Raw genomic sequence first — 10,844 nt, 5'->3', positions numbered from 1 at the left:
TCACGCCCCCCATTGCCCCAAAAAAGGCACATTCTGTATAAACAAAAGTAGGTAGGCGGCATTTTGCTGCACTCCCCGATTTTGTTTTTATACTGCCAATGCTGAAAAAAGACTGATTGGGCTTTCCTGCTAATTTGCACAACTCCTGTTTAAAAAGGGCTTCTGATTATACTGTATGAGCTGTGTGAGAGTTTGTAAATGGATGTTTTGATATAGATTTGCTGTTGTTAAATGGACCCCTGTGACTTTAATTTTTTACACCAAGAATTTTCTCACGTTTATTTTTTTGGATTCTTCGTTCACTGTGTAGGCATGAAAGAAAAACAAAGTTTTATTTAGGAATTTAATGTAACACATGGTGAGTAATAGATCATTTTTGGCGTGGAGTATTCCTTTAAACCAGATCATAAACACACAGTATCACCATGACGTTAGCAAGGATGTGGAGAGCACAGATTTCTTGTATCGCTCTTTTGGTGCAGGGCTTTTTTCTTGAAAGTGTTCCCCTCCAGCAGAGATTATAGTTCAACATATTCAGTGTAACACAAGGTGAGTTATTGATATACAAAGGATCACTGTGTTCCTTTAAAAACTGTGACTTGTGTTCTGGTTTCTGCTCTTGTTTCAGCCGAGTTGTTCTCTTTGCCAGAGTATAACTAGCATTACCTGTAGCAGGAGAAAAGAGCCCTCGATGAATGGAGAGAGAACTGTGGCAGCAGGTTTACACTCCCTCATGCTGATCAAATAACCAGCCCTGAAGATAAACAGCAGCAGACTGAACGCAGCAAACAGCATGAGGACGACTGCACCAGAGAGGAGAAATGTTTCATTATGTAGTGCAAACAAATCATGTTATACATTTCAACACACAGCAGCTCACCAGTGACAGTGATTCCCCCGGCGTGGTGGTCTTTATGTGGGCAGATGCCGGGCTGCTTCCTGGCCCACAGCAGGTACCACAGCAACCAAACCAGACTGACCCCCATCAGCAGCAGCATGAACACCTGGGGCTCCTGGTGCTTCAGGCCGTTGGGGTTAAAAGCCTGTCCTGCCACCAGGGCTGCTCCCAGCAGCACCACGTTCAGACCCAGCAGACCAGAGATCAGACGCCTCCCACTGGGAGCCCAAACCAGCACCGGGTCCTGCTCCGGGTCCTGGATGTGATGGTCTGAGGTCTGAACCGGGTCGTCACTTTGTGGGTTCCCATGTGTCCTCTGGGAGGAATCCAGCTGATCTAGATCCATGTTCACCTTTTTATTCTTCCTCTAAAAACACTCTTCACTTCCTGTCACTCTCTGTCGTCTTCTTTCTTCTTCCATTCAGTTTGCAGAGTTCTCTCTCATGACTTCATCCTGCCGTTCAACATGTGAGGACACGCAGCTGAAAGACAGCAATCCTCTCATTTGCCCTCCCACACAGGTGTAGGTGTGGTCACGATCCAGTGCATTAATACCAACACACCTTTCACCGGAAAACCAACAGGTATCATGTTTACTTTTCATGTTGACCTTTGTTTTACCTGATGTGGCAACAAAGTTTGCGTCACAGCCCCAAATGACCTGAGCAGAATCTACAGCCTGGTTTATCTTCAAGGAAAACCTCACCCATAAAATGATCATTTGTATATCAATCAGTCACCCTGTGTCATGTTTAATGCTGCAGGAAAAGTTTGTTTTACTCACACGCCTCCACGGTGAACAAAGAATCCAAACACAGAGAAACCTCTTGATGAATTGAAGTCATTGGGGTCCATGTTCAACAACAGCAAAACTATATTAAAACATCTGTTTACAACTCGTGCAGTATAATCCAAGCCTCATTTATCCAGTTGTTTGCTCAGTACTTTCCAAACAGACAGATCTTTCTGATGGGGAACTGAAAATAAAGTGCAACTATCTATCTTCTCCTCAAAGCCAGACTCCATTGACAAAATCAGTAATTTTACCTCACTGAACACAGGAGCTGCTGATGTACTGCCTTCTCCATCAGCGGGACCCTTTTTCAACCAAATTTAGCGCTTGTGTGTTGGTTTCTTGAATGAGTGAAAAACCCATTAAAATAGGCGATAAACTTCTTTACCATTGCTAGAGTTGTACCGATACCAGTATTGGAAATGCCTCCGATACTGCCTAAAATGCGGTATCGGGTATCGGCGAGTACAGCCTATGACCAATCCGATACCACGTAATTCCTCACGTCATTACGCATACACACGCTANCATATCCCATCCATTTTTATTTTATGCGCTGGTATCGGATCGGTACTCGGTATCGGCAGATACCTAAGGTTCAGGGATTGGAATCGGTATCGGGAAGGAAAAAGTGGTATCGGTGCATCTCTAACCATTGCCAGAGCTGTGGTGTCTCACATTCAACATCATGGACGGCTGGAAAACGGGTTAGTAAACAGTAGAAACAGCATGGAGGCCAGTGAAACCAGTGAAATCTTTTTCTTATATCTCAGTCGTTCTCTAAACTCGGTGCAGACAGAACTTCAAATGATGTTCAAGCACTTCTTGGACGGAGACAGACAGTATTTTGTAGCGGCCTGTCATTGCACGACAGCAGCAAAGGGGCTAAATTTAGCACGTCCACGTAGGTGTTATTTTTCCATAACTTGCAGTTGGAGCTGATCAGAGCTGAAGCCGATAAATATCTGTGACAGAAAACAGAAACTCAGTCAAAGGGAAGCTTTTAGGATCCGTCAACGTGATGCTGTAAAGCAGTGGTTCCCAACTGGTGGGTCGTGGTCTAAAAGTGGGTTGCGGGTCCATTCTGAATGGATCGCAAATGACTTGCAAACATGTCAAGTTTATCAAAAAAACACACTTTAGTTTTAAGCAAAGTACATTTTAAGCACAGAGCTTTTATTTTGAAGTGCTGTTTCCTGCTGTAAAGTCCATTCTCACTGAGGGCGAATATCTGCGCGGATTATTCTCTCGGAAAAATATAAAAGTTGATTTAATGGGTTCTTATGGAAGTTTGCACACCGGGGCGGAACTTTAGTGCGGTGAAAAAAGTTTACGCCCAGAATTTGACCCCCGCGTAATTCGCTGGTGGAACTACACAGCTGGGCCAATGAAATTGTTTGTTTATAGTCACGCAGACCCAGGAGAGTCCGAAATCCAGCCAGGCATGGGAGAAAGATTGATAAACCTCGTTTCACAGCACCCCGTCCTTTTTGTTAAATGACAGGATGATTTTATGAACAATGAATTAAAGGACAATGTCCGGCAATCCATTGTCCAGCTTGGTGGCTGCAGTGAGAGTGGTAAGTGCTAAAGAAAGTTGATGTTGGTGCTTGTTAAACGTTAGCCTGCTAGCTCGCTGCTGCTGCTACTCTCGTCCATGTTCACCCACACCCGCTCACACTGCGCGGACTTGGAACACAACAACAGGAAATTCCGCATCGCGTCCGTACCGCGCTTGTGTGTATGGTTTAAACGCGGAAAAGCGCTGCGCAAATATTCCGCAAATCCATCCCGCATTTCCGCATCGCGGCAGTGAGAACCTGTAGAGTGAGTGACTAGCAGACAGCTACTTGACAGAGATAGCAAACTAGCTGAACGACATATTGGTTCTTTTAATGATTTAGCCACTATGGTAAAGGCTTTTTAATATTTCCTGACTCACTTTCTATATTTTCAAAGTGCCTGGGTTGCCTTCCTGTGTATGCTGTTGTTTCCTGCTCGCCATGAGCACCCGACACACTGTTCTGATGTATGTTTGATGTATGCTGCAGAGGCATCTGTCCTGGGAGTGAATTTCAATTGAAACTTTTACCATTAAATTAAAAAGCCAGGTGTGAGGTTAACCCTTTCAAAACACCAAAGTCACACAATAAAAAAACAAATTACCTGATTGAGGTAACAGTAGACGTTTTGAAGAGAGCATGGATAAGTTTTACTGTATTTTCAGTTCGCTGTCATAAAGGTCTGTCTGTTTGGGAGATACTGAGCATACGGCTGGATAAATGAGACTTGGATTATGCTGCATGAGTTTGTAAACAGTTGTTCTGATATAATTCTGCTGCTGTTAATCGTGGACCCCAATGACTTCAATTCATCAAGAATTTTCTCTAGCTTTGGATTCTTTATTCACCGTGGAGGCATGCAAGAAAACCAAAGTTTCCTTCGTGAATTCAGCGTAACTCAGGGTGTGTAACTGATATCAAAATGGACATTTAGGGAGCGGAGTATTCCTTTAAAGTCAGTGAGGTTATTTTACTTTGAAAGGGTTTATCAGCCACGTCTCTGCCACGTAGTTTCACTATTTGTGTTCAGTCTACACCAGGAACAAGCTTATTAATGTAACCACAGTCTTATCGCTGCAGTGTCTCAAGTAGCAGCTAATGGTCCCGTCACAGCTGATAACCTGCTGCAGCTGATAGGTTAGTTTCAGTCTCATGTTTAAACAAGAGTGCAGCTGGTTTTGCATGTTTTAGCTCATTGAAAAAAAGTGCATCTCAGATTTACCTCTTGTACATTATGTTGCTTTGTTTAAGAAATGTAAAGACTTTTTTTTCTATTGTTTCAGACAGACGCTGGTTTCCATTCATTTCCCTACTGCATGAACAACAATCAGTAAACTCATGACAAACTCTGTCACAGTGAGCACCAAGTCTGCTTCATCATGGTCAAAGATGTGCAGACATTTAGAAGTAACTGGCATTTGAACTGCACAGAAAACTTAATTAACACAAAAACAGTGTGCATACGTCACTGTCTGTTAAATTATTATACAAACCCACAGAAATGAGTGGAGGCCAGCGGCTTCCTGGAATGTTCTGAAATCATTTTGAAAAACACAGTTTGGAAAATAAATGTAAAGTATGATTTAAAGTTAAGGAGCTGAAACTTACCTGTGTGGAGAGTTCAAGGGTCACAGTGGTTTTGCTTGTTTCAGCCCATTTCCCACAGTCTACACTCCCTAATGCAAACCATGTGATTTACATTTTAGACAAATGTTTGCATGAAATCTTAAAGCAGACTCTTGAAACTGACTTTAATGACTGTGGTGCTATAAAAATGATTTCTCTTTCACTCAAAGACGCAGGAGACGGAGATAAACTAATCTTGGTGTGTTACCCAACAGTTTTTGGGAGGTAGACTGATTTAAAGAGGTACCGATACAACTTTTGGGAAATATGTGTATTTGCTTTCTTGCAGAGGGTTAGATAAGCAGATCGATACCGCTCTCACATCTGTAAAGTAGATGTTTTTATTGGACTTTATTATCTGTAACCCACACAAGACAATCTACAAATGTGCACATGATCCACAAACATGTCCTTTTACATTTGATTTGAAGATGAGCAAAACTTACTCTATGAACACGTACTTTAATTTCACAAAAAAATGGGACAGGTTTTGTGGATCCATTTTTACATGTGAGTCTGGTTCTGCACATTTGTGTAATGCTTCTTGTAAGTTTGTGGGTCATGTGACATTTGTGACTTTCCTCCCGTGTGTTTGCAAAATTTTGTGGAATTCCCACAGCAGCAGGATCTGTTAAAAATGTCTGTGTGAGGTGCAGTTACTCACCACATGCAGTTAACTAGTGTTCAATAACGTCAAATACAAACTTCCATAAATGTGATGCTACAGGAGGACTCCAGGAGGTCACTGCTCCCACCCAAGAAATACACACAGACTAATCTCACACATTAGTTTTCATGTCTTTGGTGTAAAGTATGTAAATCTGTGAGGTTTTCTGTAAAGACGTGTTGCTATTTGTTATTTGTTATTTTTGTTTTTATGTCTATGAGATATGAGCTACTAAAGCAAGAAAATGTCCTTATTTGTAATTTGAGTGAACTGACCCTTGACCTTTAAAGTCAGATTCATGCAGAGTGTCCAGGCTCGGAGCCAAAGCTACCCAACATGCAAAGCTGCAGCCAGCAGAGAACCACTATGTAAATCAGTTTATTGGTTTAGTTTTTGTATAAATGTTGTAGCTGACATAAACTCTCTCATGTGTGAGCGTGATGAGTGAAGTCAGGTGGATTTAAAATGACTGATCATATCAGTTACTTTCAGTTTATTTCTTTAAATTTATCAAACATGCTTAACACACGAGTCAGTTTGGAACATGTCAGCAGTTAATAACCTAACCTGTTCAGACCTGACAGGCTCTGAGGCTTTTATCTTTAGTTTTAAATTCAGGAAGAAACCACGATGAAACTACCCTGGAAATCCAGAGTCTCGCGAGAGCACAATTTGAATTTGCTCACTGGATTTCCAGGCTACGATGAAACAATGATCAAATAAAATCAAGTTTTAGTTTAGTTTAAAAAAAAATCCACTCTCTTTACTGTACATCTCTTTACTGTTTTCTGTTCTATATCATGTTGTTCTGTATGACATTTTATTCTATTTTATTTTATTCTATTCTTTTTTATTTTATTTTATTCTTTTCTATTTTATCTTATTCTTTTTTATTCTATTCTATTTTATTTTATTATTTTATTCAGTTCTATTTTATTTTATTATATTATATTCTAATTTATTTTATTTGATTCTTTTCTATGTTATTTTATTCTATTCTAATTTTTTAGTTTTATGCTATTTTATTTTATTATTCAGTTCTATTTTATTTTATTCTATTGTAATGTATTTATGTTATTTTATTTTATGTTATTTTATTTTATTCTATTCTAATTTATTTTATTTTATTCTTTTTTAATCTATTTAATTTAATTTAATTTTATTATATTATTCTGCTCTATTTTATTTTATTCTACTCTAATTTTTTAGTTTTATGCTATTTTATTTTATTATTATTCAGTTCTATTTTATTTTATTCTATTGTAATGTATTTATGTTATTTTATTTTATTCTATTGCAATCTATTTCATTTTATTTTATTATTTTATTCTGTTCTATTTTCTTGTATTCTATTCTATTCTAATTTATTTTATTTCGTGTTATATTTTGTGTCTCTGTACAACACCAGCTCATCATCATAGCCCCGCCCCCTCCTGACAACCAGCACGCCTCGTGCTCGTCTCCTAGCAACCGTCCTGTCCGCCCCGCTCGGTGCCTCTGCAGGCCGTCAGCCCGCCCGGACGCGCCTCGGTCCCGGACTGAAAGTCGCCTGACTAACGGAGGAGAACCTCCGGGACCTTCATGGAACCGAGCCGAGAGTGAGCCGGGCTGCCGAAGCCGAGGGCGCCGCCATGAACGACCGGTACCACCGGGCGGCCCGGGACGGCTACCTGGACGTGCTGAGGGAGGCCACACGGAAGGACCTGAACGCACCGGACGAGGACGGGATGACACCGACCTTATGGGCCGCTTATCACGGAAACCTGGAGACGCTCCGGCTCATCGTGGGCAGAGGGTGAGTCCACGGGTCCCGGCACAGGGTCGAGTCATCCGGTAACAGCCGGTGGTCATTTAATAACTGCAATAATTTAACTTCTCTTCTTATATTTAACCACTGGAGGAGATTTATTCTCTCTGGTGTCACTGGGTTACATTTGTTCTAGTAATTTGACTTTTTTTTTTTTTGTTTAAAGTAAAAATTTTACTGGAAATAAGTGATTTTTTCTTATTTCAGTCAAAAACATCTCGTTTATTTCAAGAAGAAAACTTAAAATATGAAACTTTGAACAAACTAATACATGAAGAAAATATAATAAAGTCACAGCTGATTATTATGTAAATAGAAAAATGTTAAGTATATAATTTTACAATAAGACAGATGCTCCAGATTAGCATTTGTTATTATGACATGTGTTAGGGACTGTTCTTTACTAATCAGAGGAGGCTGGTGGCCGAGGTGTGGCATTGTTTTTTCTTTGTTTTTGTTTGTTTGTTTTTTGTATTTTGACCCTCCCCAAAGCTACAGATATTTTTGCTTCAGCCTCCTGAAGTGACAGGAAATGCACGACCCTCCCTCCACCATAGATTAGCTGTTTGATTTTTAAAACTTTCCCTTTAATGTTTGAAACGTAAAAATGGAAAATTCTGGAGCTCAAAATAAGACCCTGATTTTGATTAAATATAACTATTTTAAACTCAGATTTGGTCGCCATGTTTCTTTTTAAAAATCACCAGTGAAATAATTTAAAAAAAAAATACATTAAAGTTGTGTGCCCCTCCCCTAACCCAAAATAAAACACACATCCCCCAATGCTTAAAAAAGTATTTGACATTCCTCTCCTTGTTTTTGCACTACCTCCTCATAAATAATGAACAGTCCCTTATTACTGATGGGAACTTATTAAATCCTTCAGCTTCACAAAGACAAACATTACCTACAGTGGCCGTGACCAGGGGTGTAAACACTGTATACACTCACCGGTCACTTTATTAGGTACACCTGTTCAACTGCTCGTCAACTAAAATAGCTAATCAGCCATGTAGACATGATGAAGACGAGCTGCTGAAGTTCACACGGAGCATCAGAATGATGAAGAAAGGTGATTGAAGTGACTTTGAACGTGGCATGGTTGTTGGTGCCAGACGGGCTGGTCTGAGTATTTACTGGGATTTTCAGCACAACCATCTCTAGGGTTTACAGAGGATGGTCCCAAAAAGAGAAAATATCCAGTGAGCCAAAATGCCTTGTTGATGCCAGAGGTCAGAGGAGAATGGCCAGACTGGTTCAAGATGATAGAAAGGCAACAGGAAGTCAAATAAGCACTGGTTCCAACCAAGGTGTGCAGAAGACCATCTCTGAAGCAACAACACCTTGTCCAACCTTGAAGCAGATGGGCTACAGCAGCAGAAGACCACACCAGGTGCCACTCCTGTCAGCTAACAACAGGAAACTGAGGCTACAATTCACACGGGTTTTCTCACCAAAACTGGACAATAGAAGATTGGAAAAACCACATTCAGATGGAAGCATGGATCCATCCTGCCTTGTATCAACGCTTCAGGCTGCTGCTGGTGGTGTAATGGTGTGGGGGAGATTTTCTTAGTACCAACTGAGCATGGTTTAAACACCACAGCCTACCTGAGTATTGTTGCTGACCGTGTCCATCCCTTTATGACCACAGTGTACCCATCTTCTGATGGCTACTTCCAGCAGGATAACGCACCATGTCACAAAGCTCACATCATCTCAAACATGACAATGAGTTCACTGTACTCCAGTGGCCTCCACAGTCACCAGATCTCAGTCCAATAGAGCACCTTTGGGATGTGCTGGAACGGGAGATTCTCATCATGGATCAACTGTGTGATGTCATCATGTCAATACGGACCAACATCTCTGAGGAATGTTTCAGCACCTTGTTGAGAACCAAGAATTAAAAGGGGGTCCAACCTGGTACCAGCAAGGTGTCCCTAATAAAGTGGCCTCTACGTGTATATTGTAGGCTGTATAATAACTTCACCTCACTGATGTGTGTCTGCTCATATTAGCATGGATATAAAAACACTGCTGCTGCCTCCACCTCTGATGTAATCAGTGCTGCAGCTACATTTAACAGCCTGATTACAGAGAAAGGTCACACAGCAGGATAAACACGTGCACACACACACATAAACACACACCACAGGGAGTAAAATGAGTGAAGCATGATAACGTTATATTTAATCTCACACATGAGGCTCAGGCTAATCCGTTACATAGAGCAGAGCTGCTGCAGCTACAGATACACAGTATAGAAGCCTTTGTAAACTCAATGATAGGATCTGAGCTCTGAGAGTCTCGTGCACGCTGCGTATATGAAAGAGAAAACTGAGATAATTATGAAAGGCTTCAGGAGTAAGTCTATATTCTGCTGAGATAAGTCGTAGCTGATGTATCGAGAAGTCTTTTGTCTGCGGTTTAGGAGACAGAGCAGCCTGATATTTAGCGCCTGCTCTCTAACAGCAGGGTGCAGAGCAGTGTGTCATGGTGGCAGGTTTATAAGGCGAGCAGTGAAGTGGACGCAGTTTGAGTTTGATGCTGCGGAGCGACGGCACACACAGGAAAGGTCACAGTGATGGATAGAGTATATTCCTCCTACATCAGACCCTGGAGGGTGCAGCTCAGAGCCGATATGAAGCAAAGGTTGACGACTGAAGCCGAGCTGCAGATCAGAGTTCACAGCAAAAGGTAACGAGCAGCTCTGAGATTAATTTAACAGCAAATGTTTTATTTTTTCTCAGTGACTTTTCTGATTTTAAAATTTTTTGAAATGGATGTAACAAAATAAAACAAACTTCTCAAGCAGCAGACGTAGTAGTCCTGTAAAAAAATACAATATAAGAGTTCAGAAATTCATGAATAAATTAGTAAATATATGATTAACGACTGAGTGAACATAGCAACTGTAGGTAGTTAACTTGTGAGGCTGATTACCACTTTGACAAAATAGGCAAATGTCCCAAAGGCCAATAATCCCAGGCTCCTCAAAGGCAACATGTTTATTTGATTTAATTTCTGCCACTACAGCACAATATGAGCTAAAACAGGTCATTTATTATTAACTGTAGTAATGGAAAAAAAACTTAAATAACTACAAAATTAAAGTATTGAATTTGTTGAAATTTTTGTTTCAGATCTTTAAAGAGTAACTAAACCCTAAAACCATTTTTTTCAGCTGATAATCATTGTTTCTGGTTGTATAGTAGTGTTACTGACTGATCCTGCTCAAAATCTTGACAGTTTAGTGCAAACTGTTGAAAATCTACATTTTATTTTAAAAATGTGGTATAGAGTGCCCTCTACAGCTTGAAACCTGGTTACTACACTTGAATTTAGATTTTCATTACATTGGAGGCGAATGATTCTTTTTCGAGGCGAATGACGTCACTAACCGTCCACACTAAAGCCTGCCCTCCTCCCTTTACTCCTCCCTTTACTATAAAACCATTCTGTCCGCAGAGAGAGCCGAGCCTCGGGGG

The 10,844-nt window shown here is 40.6% G+C and overlaps 3 protein-coding genes across 3 annotated transcripts in view; 1 reads left to right on the top strand and 2 right to left on the bottom strand.

The window, feature by feature from the left end:
• The window catches only part of LOC126399505 (proton channel OTOP3-like), a 7,604-nt gene extending 6,222 nt beyond the window's left edge, over positions 1-1,382 (bottom strand). Inside the window, exons 1-2 of the mRNA XM_050059519.1 lie at positions 881-1,382; positions 667-803 (exon numbers count right to left, since the gene is read on the bottom strand). Coding sequence (XP_049915476.1) covers positions 667-803; positions 881-1,244 — 501 coding nt within the window. The 5' untranslated portion in view covers positions 1,245-1,382. The remainder of the gene's footprint in view (positions 1-666; positions 804-880) is intronic.
• plaub (plasminogen activator, urokinase b) overlaps positions 1-10,844 on the bottom strand; it is a 396,726-nt gene that overhangs the window by 45,121 nt on the left and 340,761 nt on the right. The window lies entirely within an intron of this gene.
• ush1gb (Usher syndrome 1Gb (autosomal recessive)) overlaps positions 1,389-10,844 on the top strand; it is a 20,086-nt gene continuing 10,630 nt past the window's right edge. Inside the window, exons 1-2 of the mRNA XM_050059443.1 lie at positions 1,389-1,482; positions 6,955-7,341. Coding sequence (XP_049915400.1) covers positions 7,178-7,341 — 164 coding nt within the window. The 5' untranslated portion in view covers positions 1,389-1,482; positions 6,955-7,177. The remainder of the gene's footprint in view (positions 1,483-6,954; positions 7,342-10,844) is intronic.

The sequence above is a fragment of the Epinephelus moara genome, chromosome 13 (genome assembly GCF_006386435.1).
Source record: "Epinephelus moara isolate mb chromosome 13, YSFRI_EMoa_1.0, whole genome shotgun sequence".
NCBI classification, from domain to species: domain Eukaryota; kingdom Metazoa; phylum Chordata; class Actinopteri; order Perciformes; family Serranidae; genus Epinephelus; species Epinephelus moara.
This window is presented reverse-complemented; position numbering and strand designations above follow the sequence as displayed.